At 45.8% G+C, this 21,422-nt stretch overlaps 3 protein-coding genes across 6 annotated transcripts; 1 reads left to right on the top strand and 2 right to left on the bottom strand.

The window, feature by feature from the left end:
- Nucleotides 1–607: 607 nt before the first annotated feature.
- tm4sf21a (transmembrane 4 L six family member 21a) lies at nt 608–4,089 on the top strand. 3 transcript variants are annotated; one of them, XM_088441777.1, is made up of 5 exons: nt 608–1,145; nt 1,443–1,508; nt 2,447–2,580; nt 3,545–3,752; nt 3,845–4,089. In XM_088441777.1, exons 1-4 carry the CDS (start codon nt 969–971, stop codon nt 3,738–3,740), a joined length of 573 nt encoding a protein of 190 aa, XP_088297903.1. In that variant the 5' UTR covers nt 608–968; the 3' UTR covers nt 3,741–3,752; nt 3,845–4,089. The 3 variants fall into 3 exon arrangements, with proteins under 3 accessions (XP_088297903.1, XP_088297902.1, XP_088297901.1); XM_088441776.1 differs by having other exon boundaries at nt 3,545–3,756; XM_088441775.1 differs by having other exon boundaries at nt 616–1,145; nt 3,545–4,089.
- A 129-nt stretch (nt 4,090–4,218) lies between these two features.
- On the bottom strand, nt 4,219–8,592 carry slc25a15b (solute carrier family 25 member 15b). Of its 2 annotated transcripts, none has more exons than XM_088439974.1 (7): nt 7,549–8,592; nt 6,697–6,772; nt 6,107–6,365; nt 5,894–6,031; nt 5,370–5,545; nt 5,140–5,298; nt 4,219–5,048 (listed from the first exon to the last, which is right to left on the bottom strand). In XM_088439974.1, the coding sequence occupies exons 2-7, from the start codon at nt 6,749–6,751 to the stop codon at nt 4,927–4,929; spliced, it is 909 nt and encodes a 302-aa protein (XP_088296100.1). In that variant the 5' UTR covers nt 6,752–6,772; nt 7,549–8,592; the 3' UTR covers nt 4,219–4,926. The 2 variants fall into 2 exon arrangements, with proteins under 2 accessions (XP_088296100.1, XP_088296101.1); XM_088439975.1 differs by having other exon boundaries at nt 6,107–6,286.
- Nucleotides 8,593–13,295: 4,703 nt separating this feature from the next.
- On the bottom strand, nt 13,296–21,145 carry LOC148408718 (insulin receptor substrate 1-B). Its single transcript, XM_088439973.1, has 3 exons — nt 20,445–21,145; nt 15,953–18,940; nt 13,296–14,731 (listed from the first exon to the last, which is right to left on the bottom strand). The coding sequence occupies exons 1-3, from the start codon at nt 20,791–20,793 to the stop codon at nt 14,724–14,726; spliced, it is 3,345 nt and encodes a 1,114-aa protein (XP_088296099.1). The 5' UTR covers nt 20,794–21,145; the 3' UTR covers nt 13,296–14,723.
- Between the last annotated feature and the right edge of the window lie 277 nt (nt 21,146–21,422).

Raw genomic sequence — 21,422 nt, 5'->3', positions numbered from 1 at the left:
GTCTTCAATTGTTATGATTACAGTAAACGCGGGCTAGCGGTGGAGTAGTAGGGAACATTGTGAGCCGTGGTCGATTGCAGCCGAAGATGGGTTTTGTTTACGAAAGGTGGCGGGAGGGCCGGAATGTGCGGGAGGCGATCTGGTCTGAGGGTGGGCCATACGAGTATCCTCCTGAAACCCAGCCTCTTCGTTTGCGTCCAACGTTTAGTCCACCTTGTCTCCACGCACCCCGGGACGTCCTCCTGTCCTCAATTTGTGCTCGACGTTTCTCAGAACAATGTGACTCACAAACAGGACTGAAAGAGCAGTCTGTGAACTTACTGACCAATGCTTGGGTTTGACCGCATTTTTTTAATAGTGTCCTTGCTGTCTTTGTATATAGTATGAATGACATGTTGGCATTCTTTTTTTAAACAGAGAAAGGTAGTTCCCCAGGCAGGCTGTGGGTTGCCAGGAAGGACATGTTTTGCTACGTTTCCTCCTTCCTAGCCCGTGTGATTCATATTCGACCTCAGGGCTCATTCATAAATGTTTTACCTGCAGCTAATGTCAGTGACATTCTTCTGGCAACACCTCACAGTGCGCAAAGTCCAAAATGCCGAATGAATCTGGAGTCCCAATCTGGGCGCATGTCAAACTTGCTAATGTAACTTGCAAATGTTGCCGTGCTCTCGACAAAACACCGATTGTCTCCAAGTGGAATGAGTCACGTTTGCTTGTGGCCGCCTATCCCAGGTTTTGTTTGTCCATGCTATCTGCTCGTCATTCCACCTCCCACACGCCCTAAAGTCGCTCCGAGTGAACGTACAAGTGCACACGCTCTTACCCCGCGCGGGTCAGTGTCCTCAATAGAAAGGGCAAGGAGGAAAGGAGCCGCCTCAACGTCCTGAACAGGAACTCGCAGGAGGCTTTTTTTTTTTTTAAACCCCCCCCCAAGCTTTCAACTGCAGCAGTTTTACAGTGGCAACATGTGCACCGGGAAATGTTCGCGTTGCATCGCTGTGACTTTATACCCGTTAGCTCTCATATCCATCATTTGCAACATCGTCTTGTTCTTTCCTGATGGGGACATCAAGTACGCCAAAGATGGACATATCACAGAGGAGGTGAAATATATGGGAGGACTCATCGGCGGCGGCCTAATGGTAAGCTGTCTACGCTTCCCTCAGGGCTGTGATGACAAGCCGTTGCGCATTCCTTTCTTGGAAAAATGCTGCCTTACGACGTCAGGGCTTTCAACACGCACTCGCGTTTGATACCGGACACTGAAAACAATGCAATACAGCGCTTTCTTCAAAACTGCCAAGCTAATAATGGCCTGTTATCAGAAGATGCCTTAAGAAATGTATTAATACATGTATATGTGGTTTAACGTCTCGGCTATTCAAATTGACACCTCGGGATGAAGTGAAATGACGCTTAATTGACGCTTCAACTTTCAGGTTTTGCTGCCAGCGCTTTATATCCATCTGACTGGAAAACAAGGATGCTGTGGAAATCGCTGTGGGGTGAGTGAGACATTAGGTCCAACACTATTTACGGTTGAACCCCATTAGATCGTGCTGGGCGCGCAAATCAGGTCGATACATAGCCAACGACGCTTAAAATTCATGGGTGAACGTATGTTAAAAATCGCATTATGACGAGAACCAAATTAAAACGAGACGCCATCGTTACTTGAAGAATTGGAATGTGTTGTGTCCAAGCTCTTGCATTGCCCTGGATATTCAAAAGAAATCCAGCAAATCAATGTGAGCATTGTTGCATAGTCAACCGCGCATTTACGTAACGTCAATGATAACACACTACTTTGACTTTAGTCCATTGTTTTTCATGCCAGCACAAGTATTAGACTTTTGAGGCCCACGTGTATGCTAAGAAAACAAAAAAAAGAAAAAAAACTACAGGAAGAGCCGCATGTCTTCTCGTGGCCGTTGCACACTTGTTTTGGCCGGTGCGGCGCACTACTCGTATACTAAACAAACCACAGCGCTGTAGCATGAGGAATAAATAGCAGTTGTGAAGCTGTCTGATGCTGAGAAGGTGAGAAATCACTCATAGCTTTCCCGACATTCTTCAGAGTAATAACTGTTGGAATGCTGTGAAGAAGGAAAAAAAAATGGAACCAATGCTGAACAAAATGAGAGAAGTTTAAAAAGCTGATTGTGGAAAATAACAGCAGCTGAAAATAGAAACGCCACGGGAAACGGTTGTGGGTGACATCAAGGTCCGGAAGGCAGGGGGTTGACAATCGAGCGTTTACAGACTTGATGACTTCATACAGGAAATGATGGCAACTACTCAATGAGCAAGAAAACGAGGAAAGCACAGTCTTTGCGCTTGGGACTTTCAAACAATGTGCAAGGATGAAACACGTTGTTGACAATGAAACTTATCTTATCCATCAGCATGTTCCTAAACCTTGCTTATCTTTTGACTTCCTCAGATGTTCTTATCAATTCTCTTTGCGGCAGTGGGCGTGGCCGGCGCCCTGTACAGTCTAAGTGTGGCCGCGCTGGCTTTGAAGAATGGACCGCTTTGTAAAGTCATCTTGGTATGGACCACGCCTTTCAAAGACAGGTAACAAATCACATGATAGCTGCTCTTAACGGTGATGTTGACATACTTTTTTTGGAGAAGTCATTAGAAAAGAATACATTTTTTTTTTTGTTTAATTGCCTGAGTAAATTGTTTTTGTCTCTTTTTTTTAAATCATCATATGCACAAGAGGTGCCCGTAAAGCCCAGTCACAATTGGTGCTTCCTAATAAAGGTGGTGAAGAGGAGTCAGGCCAACTACATCATGGTTGAGAAACAAACGTTTCACAGCAAAGGGGGTTACGACACAATGCAGTGATTTCATCCACTGCCAAGCAACTCAATAATTTAGCATCTAACAAAGACAAAATTTGTACCACCATCTAGTGGCCGAGAGTAAAATTACATCCGAAACAAATAGAAGAAAATGGTTATAAACCACATAAATGTGCACGCACACACACACACACACACACACACACACACACACACACACAGTAAAAATTCACAAAATAGCATGGCCACAATCTTTGCTGGAGGGGTGTTACTGTTTACCTTACATAAAAATGACCAAATTATCATGCAAAGTGATGCATGACTTATATGGCATTGCTATGGAATAGATTAATCAATATACCAAATAGTGCCTTGGCTGTTTGAAGTAAATATTTAACTAGGGGCGGACGTGTTCATGTACTACCCCTGGTTGCGAGAGATATAAAAAAAATATTTGATAAGGTTGCTCTCCAATATAGTCATAAATGAAGGTGTCGTTTCAGCCGAATTAAAGGAATACTTGTGGACGAAGGAAGTTAACCAAAATGAAAAAAGTTACTTTCTGGAACTTTTTTTTTCAAATATAGTATTGTAGTTACTGTGATGCGTTGCTTGGTTTACTACGTGACTGCTTGTCCGTTTTTTTTTTCATTATTTCAGTGTCCTGCCCGCTTTTATGTTATAGCAGTTGTTATTCCACATTTGATGAGAAATTTCTTGTTTGCGTCCAGCGAGCCGAGTTACCTGACCGACAGCTCAAGGTGGGGCAGATGCACGGAGCCCAAAAAGATCGTGGAGTTCAACACGGGCTTGTTCGGCACCCTGCTGGCCTGCAGCTGCCTGCAATTGGTTCTGTGCGCCGTCCAGATGATCAACGGCCTCTTCGGCTGCCTGTGCGGAACCTGCGCCACCAAAAGCGTCATCTGAGTGGCAACGCACGTAGGTTGGAACTCGCTTTGATTACCTGAAGCTCCGCTGTCTAAATAATCATGGCTCAAGCCTTTTTTTTTTAATTTGTTTTCGCTTTGCAGCTGCAGCGCGCCCCCTGCTGGCAAGCAGCTGCATCGCGTATTCTTGAAAATATTTCCAGCTCACGCGTGTTTTGTACTTTTTTACCCTCCCTCGTTATATCACTCTCACCAAGTTTCTTGCTGAAACATCCTCTACTCACAAAAGGGTCAATCACGTATGGTTTTGGCACTAGAATCCTTCAAGAAAGCTCAATATCTTTGAATGTTTTTTGTGAATATGCACTAAAATAAATGTTCAAAATTAAGAAGAATGTTTCACATTCATTGTAAGAATGTTACTTAAACGCAGCATGAAAACGTTTCCTATCACTGCCATATAGATTTGGCTGTGCAGCAAAAATATGTTCAAGTTGCTAAAATACAACCCAGAAAAATAAGATGCTTCACTCAAATGTTTATTATTCATATACACAATATTCCAACATAGAGTTCAGTTGTTAGCATTTTCTATGTAAAAACATCTATTAACAGGGATATGACTGTATTGCAACTCTGTCCGTGGAGTGCAAATAGTATATCAGTGTTTTTTAAAGGAGTTTTAAAAGGCAAACTTTTGTATGAAACTCAAACACAAAAGGTGAAATCAATTTGAACCAAAATCAGAAGGCAAACAGCGAGTTAGTTGTGAGAATTGATTGTTTTTGTTTTAGTCTGACGCACTGTTATTGCAATCCAAGACGCCAGTCTGTGCGCAAATAGTCAAACAGCATAAAACTGCAAAACAAGATCATCAATAACTCCATTTCTAAAAAAACACAGTCATCAGCAGATTTTCCAAATGCTGAAAGTTAGCCCGAACGGCATCATTAGACCGCTGACTCTAAAATCATACATTTAAAAGGAGTGTGTGGGTAGAATGAGATGCTTCGAAAGGCCTCAAATACTGTCGTTTTTGTGCATTTCATAACACAGAGGTAGGCGAGAACTTCGTGTGAACAAGACCGAGGAAATATGGGCTGGCGGTCAAACTTGGTCGGGACAAACCGTTGTACGCTCTAAACAAAAGCCTCATAGGCTGTCGTCACCTGCGAGAGGTGAGGCCGGCTCTCACGCCCTTCGCGACTCGTTTGTAAAGCTGCACGTCAGCTGTCGAAGCGCTTCATCATGACCTTGCGGCTGACCTCGTAGCCCAGGAAAAGCGCTCCGTTAGCGGGAAAGGTGCGGACCATGGTGGGAGCCAGACCCGAGTAGAGCGCTCTGATACCTGCCCGAGAGTAAAAACAGAGAAGCCAAACAAATGACTCGAAGCGCTTGAGAGAGAAGAACGACTCCATGAGACGGAAGTACGGACGGACCTTCGGTGCGCGCGATGCTCGTAAACGTCTGGAAGAAGCCGCCCTGCTTGCCCGTCATGGACATGACCTGGATTCGAGACTTGACGCAGTCCATGGGGTAGACCGCCAACCACAGGCACGCCCCCCCGAAACCGCCGCTGAATACGATGGGAGCCACGCCTACACCGCAGTGAGATGCGGAAAGCTTCGTTAGCGTCGGCTCCCAGAAGGCTTTGCGGCGGCACGCTCACCTATGTCATCCTTGTGGCACTTCATGTAGTCCGCAAAGGCGCGGCGGCACAGCTCGTAGGCGCCGAAGAAGCAGAAGTAGCCGGGCACCTCTCGGGCCACCGTCGTGCTCAGGCCCTGGAAGAAGCCCCGCGGGCCTTCCTTCTTCAGGACCTGTTTCACCACCGACCACGTGGAGCTGCGCGCCACGCAAAAGTCGGGACAAGACAGAAAACTTTGTTTCTGTGGCTAATGAAAAGAAAACCCCCAAAATAACTATCGTTGATATCATTTTCAATATATTATTTGTATCACAATGTCCTCCCTTGGTATCATAGTCAAAGAGAATTCATGAACTTGAATACTTGAATACAAACGGCGCAGACAGAGCATCCTTGAAACACGATGTTACTGCAGCTTATTGGCTCAGCTACAGCGTTTGTAAGAAGAGCGTTTTTAGAACGTCGGAGGAAGCCGGAGCGGCGAAACAAGCCAAATTATTTTGTGTGTCGACCAAGTATCCGACGACTCGTTTAAAAGGGCTTACTTGCGACTCCTCGCAATCTTGCCCGACGCCTCCATTTCGTGCATGGCTTGCAGACGGCACTTGACGAGCTCAGTGGGGCAGAGGACCAGCGAAGAGAAGATGGACGCCAGCGAGCCGGCGCACGCTTTCTGCAAGTCGCTAGGCGGCCAAGGAGTCACACGCACAAAGTCTCGCGCGCGTTCTCGGAAGCGGACGCAGTCGACGCGGTCCTACCTGAGCGGGGCGTCGGCGCCGAGTCCCGCCGCCGCGCCGACGAGCCGCTGGCAGAAGCCGTAACTCATGAAGAGCACGGAGTTCTCTGCGACGTTGGCCATGAGGGCCGGCGAGGTTCCCCGGTAGAGACCCCGGATGCCAACTTGTTTGTACGTGGACACCATGCAGTGGACGAAGCCCCTGTAGAGCGTGGGAAAGGTCTGCATCTTGACTTTGGCCGTGTCCAGAGGTTGGCCGCTGAAGACGCACGCCGCCCCCCCTAGGAGGACACCATTTATACCACTTGAACATTAGACTACACAGGAAAAGCTACTCGGCAGATCTTTTTGCCCCAATTCTAATCTTTGCCGTGAGACGGAGCCACGCACACGTTCTTGTTCGTTGACCTAAAAAGGCCCCAGAGAAGGAGCTCGCCTCCCTTACATAATGAATTCAAGACGAGGCCAATAAGTGGGCCCGATGCTCCGCAGACAGACTTTAAAACAGCCTGCAAGATTTGTTTCCATTCCGCTGTAGAGTAATGGCTACTGTAGTAGCGTCTGATTGGTTTTCGTCAGTTTAGGAGAGGCTAAAAAAGTGCATCAGGTTACCTATAGCTCCAGCAGAGAGGTCGATGATGGCCTGCACCGCTGGATGAGGCGCCATTGTGTCCAAAACGCTCGCTTCCTGCCAGTCACCAGACAACCACCACAAGATTATCAAGTCAAAACCGGAATTATGCACTGTGTATTTTTTCAAGTAAATATCAGATTCCATACACTTAGTGGAATGTCATGTGGTTTGATGTTGCAATTTTGATTAACACAGCTTACTGTTGAGAGAAAGTGAAAATTCCAAAAAAAAGAATCATTTAACATATACCCGTGGTCTTATATTTACTAAAATTATGCATTTTTTTTCTCGCAACAGTACGATTCAGTACGCAATTGCAATGTTTACCGATTGTCACAATTTGCTGTTGCTCAAGGCTTTTTTTCAGTGATAGTTGTGTGAGTAATAAATTAGGTTTGCACGAGTTTTGTCAGGGAAGGTCCATATTAAAATATTAAATAATTTTCCCCGTCAAAGTGGGTTCACTGTGTTTCTCGTTCGGTTAAAAGCCTTGCTTCATTTCCCAGGATTAAAGGGCCGGCATAATAACATTTTTCTTTGCAAATCTACTCGTCATTATTTCCAACATTTAGAAGCAAGCGTCGTTGCAAGGATCGAGACTGCCCCTGAGGTACTTGGGAAAGTTGCCAGCAGCTCCATGCTGTGCATCCATTTTTTTATTGTCTCATCTAAATAGAAACGTTTTCTACTTGTACTTTTTTATTATGTTAAATTTTAACTTTTGCAAAAGTTTCCTGTAGTTCGCCTCTGGGAGACTCAGTTCGCAGTTAAAATCGGAGACCGATGGACGATTTGTGCGATCCTGCAAACGAATGCAATCCGTGGCCTACCTTTAAAAGGGGGGAGCGAGCACTTTCTCTGCGAGTGACCGCAGTGGCGGATCGCGGCTGATTTTCACCCGGCCACTTGCATGCTCCGGCAACACTATCACGACCTCAAATGTGATGCCTTGTGCGACATGTGTCCCCACCCCACGCGGCGCGGCATCAACGGATAAATGAATGAATGGGCGACGAAGATAACGCCGCTGATGGGAGTACAAATAATAACAAGACTGCATTGGCGACAGGATTTCAAGAGGTCTCGCTCTGCTCTACTTGCACAGTACGTAAGTCTTTTTCCCTTCTACTATTGAGCTGTTCTGGAATATGATTGACTTTTGTTGAACGTTCATTAGATATTATGATGTAGTGTTCAAATAAATAAAAATGCGGACGTTTTTTTTAACCATTAATATTGTTTAAATTACACTAAAAATAGTTTGAGTAATCCTCGTGACATAAAATTCGTGGATGTGACAACTTCCGGTTCAAGGTAATGTTGGGTTATACAATTTGTTCGCGCGCCCTCTAGTGTTCATTTTGTGAAACGCGCGACAATACCACTTGATCTCTTGCCTTGGACGATGGGAGGGGATGGCACCACTCATTCGCCGCAAATCTGTTGCGAATATGTGCAAATTAGTGTTGGTAGCGATAAACGTTGGTGTTATGAAAAGTGCAGAAAGGAAAAAAAGGTCAAAGCAGTATGGACTGTCCAATGTTTTGCTGTATCCTGTTCTCAGAATTGACATGGCAGCAGCATCTATTAAAGAGCAAATTGAGGAGCAAAGTTCAACGGTGTATACATTTGCCATAAAATGTGCAAACGCAGCATTGGGACGTGACAGTCGAGAGTACAACAAGGGCCACAATACAAACAAACACAGAGAAATGTTCCAGCATGGGGTCAATGTGCATGTGTCATGTGACTAAAAATATTGATGTGGCAGATGGATTTGTTCATGCTGCGTGTGTGCGTGCGCGTGCACAATATTTGCCTTGATACGTGGGTGCGCTGCGTCAACTTTTAACAAACTATCTGAAGTCAGAGTATGGCTGCGCTGCTAATAGAAAGTGTAACAATTAAGTAATACATTTTGTATTCATGTAACTGGGGAAAAAAAAAAATTGTATCAAAATCACAGTTAATAATTCTAACTGATGATTGATGTCAAACCTTTCCTGCCAAAATAGGAATTACATTTGGTAGTAAAATAAACCTTTTGAAATAATAGCAATACCGATCTTGGCCTCTCGGAGGCAGTGTGGTGCGGCGCATGCTTGGTGATACACCTCTACATTGACAAAAAAAGTAAAAGAAGAAACTTGCGATTGAATTCATTAAATGGGCCATGAGATGATATCAAAACCGATTCCACCGTGTATTACGTGCATGTAAATTACCGTAATTCCCTAAATATAAGATGCACTTTTTGTCCAAAAAATGAAGGCCAAAATTATGAATGTGCCCTATAAACAATGACTTAAAGAATGGATATAGGAATATTACTAAAACGGACAGGATCATGTAAAAGTTCTGATGTCTCCAGCTGATTCAATTAAGAGTGACTGCGTGCAATTTTTAGAGCACACGGAAAGGTATTCCATTTGACTGGTTATGAATTATGGTCTTTTGGCATATACACAATCATAAACTTGATGGAACACAAATGCTGCACAACTTTGTATTTACGGTAAAATAAACTCGCGCTACATCGCAAGGAGAAGGATGAACAGCTTGTTATGAATACTGAGTTTCCAGAGGGGCTTCAAAATCAGTCCCTCTGGAAACCCAGGATACATAACAAGGTCCACATGGGTTATTTACTACAGACTTCGATTGTCCGACTATGTGCATCCAAACACACATTTTGGCCATTCCAGCATTTTCTAGGGTAAATTTGTAACTAATAAATGAAATGTTGCTATTTACTAGGCCGACCCGGTGCAAAATCTCTCCTCCTCAGCTACGGACCCAAAGTGAAACTAATATAACTTTTCTTTCACATTAAAAAGGAATACGTAGACATCATTATCATTAAATTACCAATTTGTATGTATAGTGCGTAAATGTCCGTTATTTGTAGGAATTTCTTTTTTTACTATCCCATCAATAGGATTTCTCATTCGTCAATTACAGCATAGAATCATGACATGGCCGGGCCAAAATACCATCTGCTAGACCAAAGGAGCCCGGGATTAAAAACAAAGTCCGGCTAATACCTCGACAAGTCCGACTGCCGTCTGCGCTCGCAGGATGGAAACATAACTGTTAAAATATTCGCACAAGTCAACAAAAGACTCACAAATGTTGTTTTTCCCCCACTTGGCTTTTATATAGATACTAAAACAAAACAAAAAAAAAGAACATTGAGCTTGTCCACATCACAGACGAGTATGGTCAATATTCTGTTTGAAAAGAAACCAACGGAAGTTCAGTCTTTGTACACCAACGTCAAAGGAGAATGGATATCGTTCAAATACATCAAACGCTCCGCTCTTTGAATTGTAATTACAGGCGCCATTTTGATTGTGCATCCGCTATGGTTTCCCACATTCACAATGGGCCCCGAAGCGCTTTTGACCTTCCAATTGCTATTTTTCGGACCGCCGACCGTTTTGTCGCTCTTCAGATTAGGAGCTAGTCGGCAATCCCTAATTAAGCGGAGTGGCGCTGAAGAAACAACAAAGGGATTTGAAAGGAGCGCTCGTGACTTGGATTACGCGCGAGTGTCAGCGCCGCTCGACGGCACCTGCGCAATCAGAGAAATGACGAGCGTGGACGCGCAAAGTCCCGCAGCTCTCTTCAAATGCCAGCTTTTGCAATTTGTCTATCTTTCAATATTTAAACTACTTTTCCCGTGATCAATCGCCATAAACCGCGTTCGAAATAACTACTGAATGAGCGCGTAACAGATGTTGACGAGTTAAGAAAACAAATCTATTTTTCTCATGAGTTGTCAAGCAACTGTTTAAAGTAAAATAGTAACTTTAAAGTAATTCAAGTAACTCTCCTCTAAGTTTGGTTGCCAAGATTAGAGATCAGCTGCCACAGGAAATAAAAAAGAACGCTTTAAAAAGTTTACATTGATCTCCAAAGTTATCACGTTTAACTTTTGACACAGCCCTCATATACAATTATATTTAATATTTCTTGGATATAATACATTTATATAATATATACAAGTGGTTGTCAAATGGGGGTACTTGAAAGAATTTCAGGGTGTACTCGAGATTTTAATTGAAACAAAGTTGCAAAAATCCTTTAAAAATAATTATTGATTTAGTTAATTATTATTCAATTAATCAAGTTCATGATTTATTTTTGTGAACACATCTCTACTATGATCCCAAAAGAGGACACTTAAAGTTGAATATTTTTCAGTGGACAAATATTTATAATTATTTCTTTTTGAGAACACGTCTGACACTTAATGTTGATTTATTTTGCGGGGATAGATATTAATTAATAATTAAGTTATCGATTTATTTTTGTGAAGAGATCTGTACTGTAATCCCCAAAATGGGCGCTTTATGTTTAATGTTTATCAGTGGACAAATATTTATTTATAATTATTTCTTTTTGAGAACAGGTCTAACATTGAATTGTGATTATTTTTTCGTGGACAAATATTGATGAAAAATGACGTTAAAGATTTATTTCTGTGAACAGATCTCAACTGTTCCCCCAAAACAGGACACTTTATATTGAATATTTTTATTTATTTCTTTGAGATAACATATTTCTTCTATGATTCAAAAGAAGAAAGATTAGGTAGATTATTTTTTTGTGGAGCAATACAAATGAAGGGTCAAAAGTTTAATAAATCAGACACCGATGGCCTGTTTTACGTTTATTTCTTTATTTTAATACCCAAAAATGCTTTGCACTGGTTAAGGGGTACTTGGCTGAAAACATATTTCACAGGGGGTACATCACTGAAAAAAGGTTGAGAACCTCTGATATTTACAGTACTGTATAGTTAAAAGAAAACTTCTACCGCCATTAAAGTGACCTAAAACCTGTACAACTCAATTGAAAAAAAAAAAAGTTATTTATTTATTTGTTTAATCTTTTCAAGAGTGGTGGTTGAAATATGCAGTTGAAGTGGTTGCACAAGTGTGCACACTGTTTGGAACTCTCTTTTAACATACGTTTGCTTCCATCTGAATGCATCTTTTTTTTCTTACCCTCTTCAATTGAGTTTGAGTGGTTAAAAGTCAAATTAATAGTGGAAAAAAGTTTTTTTCTCAAACCTGGCATTTGAACAGAAACGTGTCAACTTTTATTTCCCATTGTATTTGGTGAGCCTTTTTGGGCTGCGTACAGTTGTGATAGAAGAAAGTGTCAAGGGATGGTAAGAAGCCGTCTTAGGAGACAACAATAGTGCCTGTTTAGAAAAAAAAATGTATCTCTAAAACACAACTTCTTGAGGTCATTTTTTTTTTTTTGTGTGTGTGTGTGCGTGTAAATTCATCCAAACAACACAAGTGACTTGAAGTCAACATTGGCTCATGGTTTGAATCCTTTTGGCTTGGGTATCATCCTTGATGTTCTTCAAGGGTCCTTGACACAAATCATTGTAAATGTGGGAAAAGCTAGCAGCGGAGAAAGCCTTCTTGTTTTGTACCCTGTTTACATGCACGGCCGGAAACATTCTCACTTAAACCTTAGCGTGGCCGCGCACTGCAATTTATTTAAAATCAGAGTTGAGATTTGTTCACAGACGAGAATTTGGGGGAATATAAACAACGGAAATAATGGAACTTGTGGCTTAGGAGAGGACCGGAGCGGATCTTGGCTCTGACTAAATACACAAAGGAGCACTAGTCACCATTTGGGGACTGAAGTCGCATCCAAATGTAGAAAAACGCGTCTTGACGGTGTTGTAGCCCAGGTAAACACTTAGCTGCTCTGAAGAGTTCAAATCACCTCCACTCGTGTTTGCCTCAAGCTCCGAAATACCAAATCAATACATACATGTCGTTTGCAGTCGTATATCAGCTGTTTTTATATGTACTGTATATACTGTGTGTGTGTGTGTGTGTGTGTGTGTATATATATATATATATATATATATATATATATATATATATATATATATATATATATATATATATATATATATATATATATAATAGAGAATGGCAGCTGTCAGGTTTTTTTTTTTTTTTTTTTTGCTTCACTTTGGCAAAGTCAAACAAGAGTGAGGGAATGCTTACATAGCGGCTTAACTGTTAGGCACCCCAAAAAATAAAAAGAACATTTTCACCTTTCAGATAAACAGTAAGGCAATTTTAGAAATGATTTACTGATAATCGGCGTATTTGTTTGCTCTTTTTTTTTCACAACCCATTTTAAGATTACCTGTGTAAAACGGCTACAATCGAAAAAGAGGCACTTTATAAAAGAGTATATAGATATCTAGGCTAAATAGTATTCATCAAAATACTATATGGAAAGTGTATATCTTCAATAACTTGTCACATTATATTTGTGTAAACCGTGATGCAGATGAGGGAAAAGAAAGCTGCAGTGCTTTAAATGCTGTTTTGCTTGTATACTGTACAGTACAATATACAGATATATGACATGTAAAAAGCAGTTGCCAGAAAATCATGTACACTGTGAGAATGTTGCTTCAAAACATAATAATGTTCAAACGGGAACCTCCAAAAATTCCCTCTGTAATACGAATAACTGTACAGGCTTATTATCGTCCTATGATTTTTTTTTTTTTTTTTTGGGGGGGGGGGGGGGGGGGGGGTAACCTTTGCAACCTTATGTGAGGTCCCATGGCGTTCTGCTGAGGACTCGCTGACCAACAACGCTGCAGAAGAATCTTATGCAAATACGGCAATTGTTATGCGCTATTTGTAGCTGGATGCATGCGCCATAAAAAACCTGGCCCTGGCAACTACCACTAATGCATCCTCATTTCATCACATCTGAGCTTGTTGAAGCATCAGGTGCAATTAGGCGCCAAATGACCCTTTTTACCATAGCAAAGTCACCAAAATGTTAAAACCCGGGTCTTGGTTCCCACCTCACAGCAAAAACCAAGGGCACACGTTTGCACGTTTTTTTTTTTTTCTTCTCATTTTGGGGACATCCCATTAACATGATGCATTGGATTTCCGAGCCCCTGAACCAGGGGTGTCAAACATACGGCCCGCGGGCCAGTTCTGGCCCACAATTGGGTTTAATCCGGCCCATGAGGTGATTTTGTAATGTAAAGTATAAAGACGAATCGAATTTTGTTCTTTTTTTTTTTTTTAAGTTGTTAAGTTATATAAATACATACCATGATTTAATTGGTCCAGCCCATTGGGGAATAGGTTTTCATCCATGCAAGCTTAGACGAGTTTGACACCCCTGTGGGGCTCTGACAACGCCTGTCAGTATTTTGACTTTTTTGTACTTTTATCTGGGTTTTTTCTATGATTTCCGTTCATTCGGTTTGCATAATTTTGACCAGCAACTTAGCCGTTGGAAATTTCCATCCAAACGCTCCTTCGTTGTTATTTTTTGTACGAGGTGTCACAGCCATAAGAGTACACCAAAACAAATGCTTGTAGGTTTTTAACAGCTAAAGAAAGCTCCCGAAGAAGCATTATGGCTTTAATGGCACCGTTACATATAAAATTGGCATCCGTGACAAAGTGTTATCGTAGTGTGAAAGTCGTTTTACGTCGACGCCTCCCCAGAAAAAGGACCAAGGGCGGTGTTGCACACGGGACAAAAAAACAAAGCCTTTTAGGATTCCCTGGACCAAACGGATGCCGCATTTGACATTTCATCCCATTTGCTTGGCTGCCCATCGCAATCGTGTCAATCTTGAAGGCAATCCGAGCAAACGGCGGACATTTTTACCCACTTTATGGCTTTGCCCGATTGTCATAGTGCTTTCATCCTGTCAAATGGACATAAAGCCGACCCTTGAACCCAAGCCATCGCGCGTAATGCTTTATCAAGTTCTTAGGTAATCAGGGCAAGGCGTACAAACACTTTTCCTACCCCGTGTGTGTGTCTGTGTGTGTGTGTGTGTGTGTGTGTTTGGCACATGTTTGCTTGTCAGAACATGGCGGACGGATGAGGAATGGCTTCCCAGAGTTCCAGTGATTAGGACTCAATGTACAACACTTGAACATTAGGCTGCTCCCATCGTAGACTTCAGTCCAAATCAACAATCTGGAGGGAAACAAACAGAAGCAAGAATTTAAAACGGGCCCTGTCCATTCTTTTTCACGCTGTATTCATTTCATTGTTACAGGTTAGGCGCTGTACGAAAGATCACAGAGTTCTTGCAAACATTTCATCCGTGGCTGCCTGCGTAAACATCACGTGACGCATTTAGTCCTTTGAAAATGATTTCGGTGATAAGAAGTGTTAAAATTGCGCAATTGCCTCAGCAGCCCCATGCCATCAAGAAAACAAATGAGTGTAGCAATAATCGGCTTGCGGTGGCTAAAGTGATCTGCGGTGACTAAACCAGCCGCTCTTTATGCAACAACGGTCTTTTTAAAGCAATGATTTTTGACCTCAGTTATGGGTCAAAGTGCCCATACGTCATCTGGACTCAAGCTGGCCAATTGCTGGATGGTGAGGAACAAACACACACATTTGACTTATAAGCTCGGCTTATGTATGAGCAACATATCTATTAAAAATTGTGTTGATTAGGGAGAAAATTTCAAATAACACTCAGGCAAGGATAAAATTCAAACACGATCTGAATTCATTTAATTAAACATTACGTTAATGTGTGAGTCATAAGCCGCTTGTCATCGCGCATGCGATGTCTCAGGCCGAAATATTAAGCGCATACAATATGCAACATATCGTAGAAGCGGCACAGCCAATCAACGGGCTCAGCGGGAAAACCTGTGGGAGGGATTGAAGGAATCTTTTCCCCTCGTTTGTGTTTAATGCATAAACACGTTGACGTAATAAGTACTAGGCCATTACACTATTATGATCGCACAAATCAATTATGCAAATGTGAATGGTCTGAATAAATAAGGCGTGCAAATTGTGTGTTCCTGATGAATATTTGATGTCCCTGGTCAGCGTAACGTATGCTTCCAACAACGTTTCTGCACAGGATGCAGTGGAGAAGAATTCCATTTAAGAGCTTCTAAAACGCGGATAGTAAGGTTCATTTGAAATGCTTATTACAACTGCATGCTGCTGATAGTGATGGGAGAAACGCGATGCATTTTGGGTGACCTGGGAAGGAAGATTTCAGAGCACTCCCCAAACAACTCTAACCAATAAAAATCTGATCTAACTTTGCTGTAATCTTGGTACCAAGGAACTAAGCTGAAGTTAGTTGGAGGAGTTTTGTTTCGCTGCCGTTTTGTGGCATCGACAGGCAGTTCCAAACTAAGGTGTGGCCCAGTGAGCCCTTACCTCCATCATCCTGTCGGCCAATTTGGTGTGCTCTCAGTTCCTCCGACTTATAGAAGTCGATACTGGCGTACGTATTGAGACCGGAGCCCACGGCGCCGGCCACAGCGGCCGCGCCCATGTTGTAGGCTGCCGCTTGAGGGCTCTCCTTGAGGGCCAAGTCAAGGTCGATATAGTTCAGGCCTTGCTCCGCCGAGGCCGGCGGAGGCGTCGTGTCAGACAAACTAGCCGCCTGAGCGCTTTCCCAGAGCGAGCGCTCCAGAGCGTGCCGGTGGCTCGCCGCCTGGCCGCCCTCCGGGAAGACGTTAGCGGCGGAGGGTGGGCGTCGGATCGCTGGGGGCGGGGAGTTAAAGGTCTCCGAGCGGCGGATCCACCGACCCTGCGCGTCGACCCGGGCGAGTCTGCCGTCGCGCTCTGGAGACTGGAAGGTCTCGGCGGGAGTAAATCCCAACCCCGTTTCCCCTTCCACGCGTACGGGCAGACCCGAGTGGCAGGTGGGTCTGACTGGAAGGCCGGGTTCCGAAACGCTGCCGTCAATGAACGGACGGAGGACGTCTTTTGCCGCCTGTCCTTTAGACGGACATACTGAGATTCCTTCCGTTGCCAGTGGAGATGATGTGCCGTGGGGGCGGCCCTTGGTGGCCGCGACGGGCGGACCCTGCGGGGGGCTGAATGTTGACCTTAGGGCCATTGACGGCTTCTCCACATCCACGCTCACGTACTCGGCAGCAGAGGACAACGGTGCGGAGAAGCTGCGAGGAAGGTCAGCGGCATCGTCAGTAACGCGAAGGGGCCGGTTTGAGGGCCGCAGGGTTCCGTGAATGACTGGCTGCTCTCCGCCCGCCTCTGCGCACCTTCCGCCGCCTTCCTGATATGAGATGCTGACGTACTCACCGACGACGTGAGCCGCCAAGGGGGGCAGATTGTCCCTCACCCGAGGCAAGGTGTTTGCTTTCGCAATGTCCGAAGACGTGCCAAGGGTGCGGTTCCTCCTTTGCTGCTTTGGGCTCTTGCAGCTGGAGCCGCGTTTTGGGAGGTGACGGCTATCTTTGGTGCACCTTCCAGCGCTCTTGTACAAACTTAAGCCTTTCCCCGCTGATGCCGACTTGTCCTCCAGGCTTTCGCTGCTGGCTGAGCTCGAGGAGAAAGAAGAGGAAGACATGGAGAGTTGGAAGCCTCCGGCCGGTCCCGCTCCGATCTTGTTTCTCTTGTTGTGCCCCGCTCCCCCGCTCATGCCGGCGCCGTCATTGCTGTCCTTTTCACACTCTCCTTTGTTAAGGTCCTCCTCGAAGCGACCGCAGAGGGTATGCTGGTAAGCCCGGGGCAGAGAGAAGTAGGAATGAAGCATTTTTGGTTGCGGTCGGCGCTGTTCGGGTTGGGAAGGTGGCGTGCTACAGGCGGAGCGGCTACCGACGGGCGAGATGTTCATGTAGTCGCCGGCGACCCGGCTCTCCACGCTCGCCCCGCTATCCCACGTAGCCACCCCGTGCAACTCTGCGGAGACGCCGCTGTTCGGGGACATGACCATGTAGCCTTCCGAGCCGGGCTGCCGCATGTGCTGGGGCGGGGACACGCTGCTGCTGGGCGTCATGGCCATGTACTCGTCGTCGTCTGCGGCAGGAGACGTGACGCCGGGCAGCATTGACATATAGCCGCTATCCAAAGGAGCTCTGGCGTCCGCTTGTCTCCTTTTGTCCAATCTCTTGGCATCCTCCCCAGCGGCACGGGCTCGCCCGCAGCCCGCCGCCAGGCTGCCTGAACCTTCTCCGACAGCACTCTGCGACATGACCGCATACTCCTCGTCGTCCTCGTCGTCCTCTTTTCCACGTGGGGTGAGTCGTTCCCGAGTGGCCAAAGGCAGAGAAGCTCTCTTACTTAATAGCCTTCGTTCGGCCTCGCAATCCCGACTGGACGATCGCCGAAGGATGCGCCTGCCTTTTGAGCGGCGATGGGAGCCGAGGAGACCCTCTCGCTGTCCCATGACGATGTAGGAGGGCCCTTCTCCGTGCCCGTGATGAGCAGCCATGCTAGGCACGAGCAGCGAGTGTTCACCGGGACTGGAGCCGTATTCGTCGGAGGAGCCGTAGTCGCTGGGCGAACCCGAAACCGAAACTCTCTGGGACACGCGAGGGTAGGAACACACCGTCATCGCTCCCGCCACCGCTCCCGCCAGGCCACATTCGGAGCCGTGGCCGGAGCTGGAGGAAAGACTCGGAGCGGGAGAGGGAGCGGGGTTAGGCGTGTAGCGCGCCAGGCTGAGGGTAATCTTTGCAGGGGTGGGGGCCCTGGTGGGCTTGGGCCTGAGCGTCGGCGTCGTCGAGCAGGATCCGTTTAGACTCGGGCTGGAGCTGGCCCACGTCGACCTCGTGCTCGCGCCGCTCTCCTCCGACCTGGCCCCGATGCTTGCCGTCCGGGCCCGCGGGAATCCGTGACGGGATGTCGGCGAGGTGCTGGTACTGCTGGCCCCCGGGGTCTCCGTGCGGGCTCGCCTGGTGAAGCCCACCTGACTGGGCGGCAGATTGGGATGATGTCGGCGACTGGGAACACTGATGGGGTTCGAGGCGGTTCCGCCGCCGCATGACGTCCCCACCGACTGAGATTTACTGCGTTGACGGAACTCCTCGCTCAGCGCTTTCATGGCTTCCAGCAGGGTCTCGTGCATGTTCTGGGCCACCACAGAATCGTCGACCTGCATCCAAAACTCTCCGGGTCCGGTTATGGCCGAACGACCCACCTCGATGAAGAAAAAGTTCTCCGAATGGCCGCATCTGCGAACGTTCATTAGCTGCAGCACGACGGCGGCCACATCAGAATTGAGCTTGACGAAGTTGACCGTCTTGTCAGTTAGGCACAGTCGGTAGATGCCTACTAAGTTCCTGGCGTGTCCAAGACCTTTTGGCCAAACTTTGACCTGCCACACTTCCTTAAAAGTCGGAATCGGAGAAGGGGAGCTACACTCTCCGCTACTGCCGTAGTCCTCAGGAGATTTGCCTGAAAATAGGGGGGGGGAAAAGAGATGAATGAAGACCAGGAAGCTTCTCCCAGACTATCAACAAAGACCAGCATAGGTCACACAAAAAATTGCATATTATCAAATGAATCCGGTCTACTGATGCCGTTACTTCTTCACCCAATTCGACCGGAAGCCTCCCTCACCCCGGCAGAGCGAGAAAACGAACCCCCAGTTGGTCCTGACGTTGCGCCATCCGTAGGTCAAGTAGGGGTTACTTGTTTAAAGACCAAAAATTTTGAGCCAGTCCTCAAAATTTCAGCCTCTCAACAGTAAATATTCTTTGATGTATTTTCTCATCTATCACTGCAGACTGATATTATCAATGTAAAATAAGAAATCATTTTTACAAACTTCTGCTTTTACTTTGAAAAACTAATATAATATGCTGCTTATCTTCCCAAAACATTATGGACCGAAACAGTCATCTGTTTTTAATTTCTGCTCTGTCCATTTAGGAAAATGTCCAGTTTCCAACCATATATATATATATATATATATATATATATATATATATATATATATATATATATATATATATATATATATATATATGAACAGTATATTACTGTGAATATGGGCAGTAATATACACATACATATATGGGACCTCTTAATATACGTGGAGAAAAAAAACAAACATTTGAAGCCTATTGGTGAGTTGTAAGGAACATGCAGAAGGCCATAAATTCAAGCAGATTGCGAAAGGCGTAATTGTAAATCTCCAAGACATAATTTTGAATAAAACTACACTGAGCACGCACCAATCCGTTCATGTATAGTGCTTGTGCTGGGAAAGGCCGTCCAGTGGGTGCAAAGTGAGGGGAAAAGAAGGCGTTGTGCTTCTGATGTCGCGTAAGCAACACGAGGAGAACCGCACAGAGATATATTTTATTTTATTTTATTTTATTTATTTTGGTGGGGGCGTGTTTTTTGTTTTGTTTTGTTTTGTTTTTTCCTAACGAGCAGCCGAGCAGAGAGCTTGCATGCGCGCACGGCGATGCCGCCTCGTGCACAAATGTAGGTTATTGCAGGCGGGCAGGCGGGCGGGCTCTCGGGGCTGTGCAGAAAAACAACAAGACAGGCTGGAGCGGGAGCGCGCCGCGCCGCGATAGGCTGGCGCTATATGATGCATCCCGTCGACGGTTGTTGCTATATGCCCTCCGCGCCGTGCAAAAATACGACTGCGCCTCATTTGGAGTATTCCTACGTGCTCTGTTTGGCTGGGACGGAATCAATTCCTAAATTGTACAATGAGCCCACGTCACCCTGAACATTGCTTTCAATTGAGGCTGTTTTTCGAGCCTAATAATTAGACGCGTTTAGAAGCACTATATGAATAGCGCGGCTACGAAAACATGCCCAATGAATGACCCGTGCACGCGGGCAGATGGGGGGCAGAAAAAAAAAAAAAAAACGAGCCCCAGGCAAGATGGGCCCCGATGCGGGGAGAGCAACGTCAACGAGCGGACTTTTACCGCCTTACAATTGCACTGGAGGTCCAGCATGGCTCGGTACCAGTCGTTTTGGACCTCCTCGCTGTCGGCGGCGACGGCGAAGCTCTCGCTGCGGGTGTAGAGCACGATCAGGTGCTTGTTCTTGGAATCCGCCCGCTTGTTGATGTTGAAGCACGTCTCCAGGTTCAGCACTTTCTTGGGCACGGGAGATTTACTGCGGAATTTCTTCTCGTTCTCGTAGTACTCCAAGCGAGCCGGACCGCGTTCCGAGGCCGTCCTCAGCACGAAGAAGCGCCGGTGCATGGATTTGTGCTTGCGGAGGTAGCCGCTCCTCTGCACGTCTTGCTCGTTGTGCAAGTCGGCGCCTGGGTTCTCCATGCCAAAACGCACAAGTCCATGCGCTCCACGTTAATTAATCCATTGCAACTACATGCCGCCTCCTCCGCCTCCCCCTCCTCCTCCTCGTCCTCGTCCTGCTCCCCGCCGCGTCCTCGCCGAAGTCTTCAAGCATGTGCGCGGCGCCCAGGATGGGGAACCGAGACGGAGCGTGCCTCCGTGCGGCATCCGGCAGCTGCGGGATGATCCCGGCAGCGCCGTCCGCGGTGGTGCGGCCCGGTCCGAGTCCCGAATAAGGCCGGGCGCACCGAGTGGCGACGTCTGTGCTCTCCTCTCCTCTCCTCTCCTCTTCTCCACCTGTCTGACCGAGGCTGCCCCGCAGTCTGCAGACGCACTCGTCAAGTTGGGCAGATTCAAACGCGGCATCCTGCCGCGCTTTTCGACAATAAAAGCAGCGCTTGCCCGGCCAAGCGTTGTTCTGTGCAATGAGCCGTAATTAGCTGACACGTTGAGTTTCATTATTATTTTTTTAATTAATGCTACATTTTCATAGACTATTTAAAAAGTAACATTTTCCGAGCCATTACATGGACTGCGCTTTATTCATAAAATGTTTGTTGTGGTCCATTTACAGCAGTGGTTCAAAGATGTGCCCCATACGTTGAATATAT

Source organism: Hippichthys cyanospilos, chromosome 18 (assembly GCF_059441005.1).
Source record: "Hippichthys cyanospilos isolate Australia breed blue-spotted pipefish chromosome 18, RoL_Hcya_1.0, whole genome shotgun sequence".
NCBI classification, from domain to species: domain Eukaryota; kingdom Metazoa; phylum Chordata; class Actinopteri; order Syngnathiformes; family Syngnathidae; genus Hippichthys; species Hippichthys cyanospilos.
Note: the sequence above shows the minus strand (reverse complement) of the source record. Positions and strands in the feature narration are given on the sequence as shown.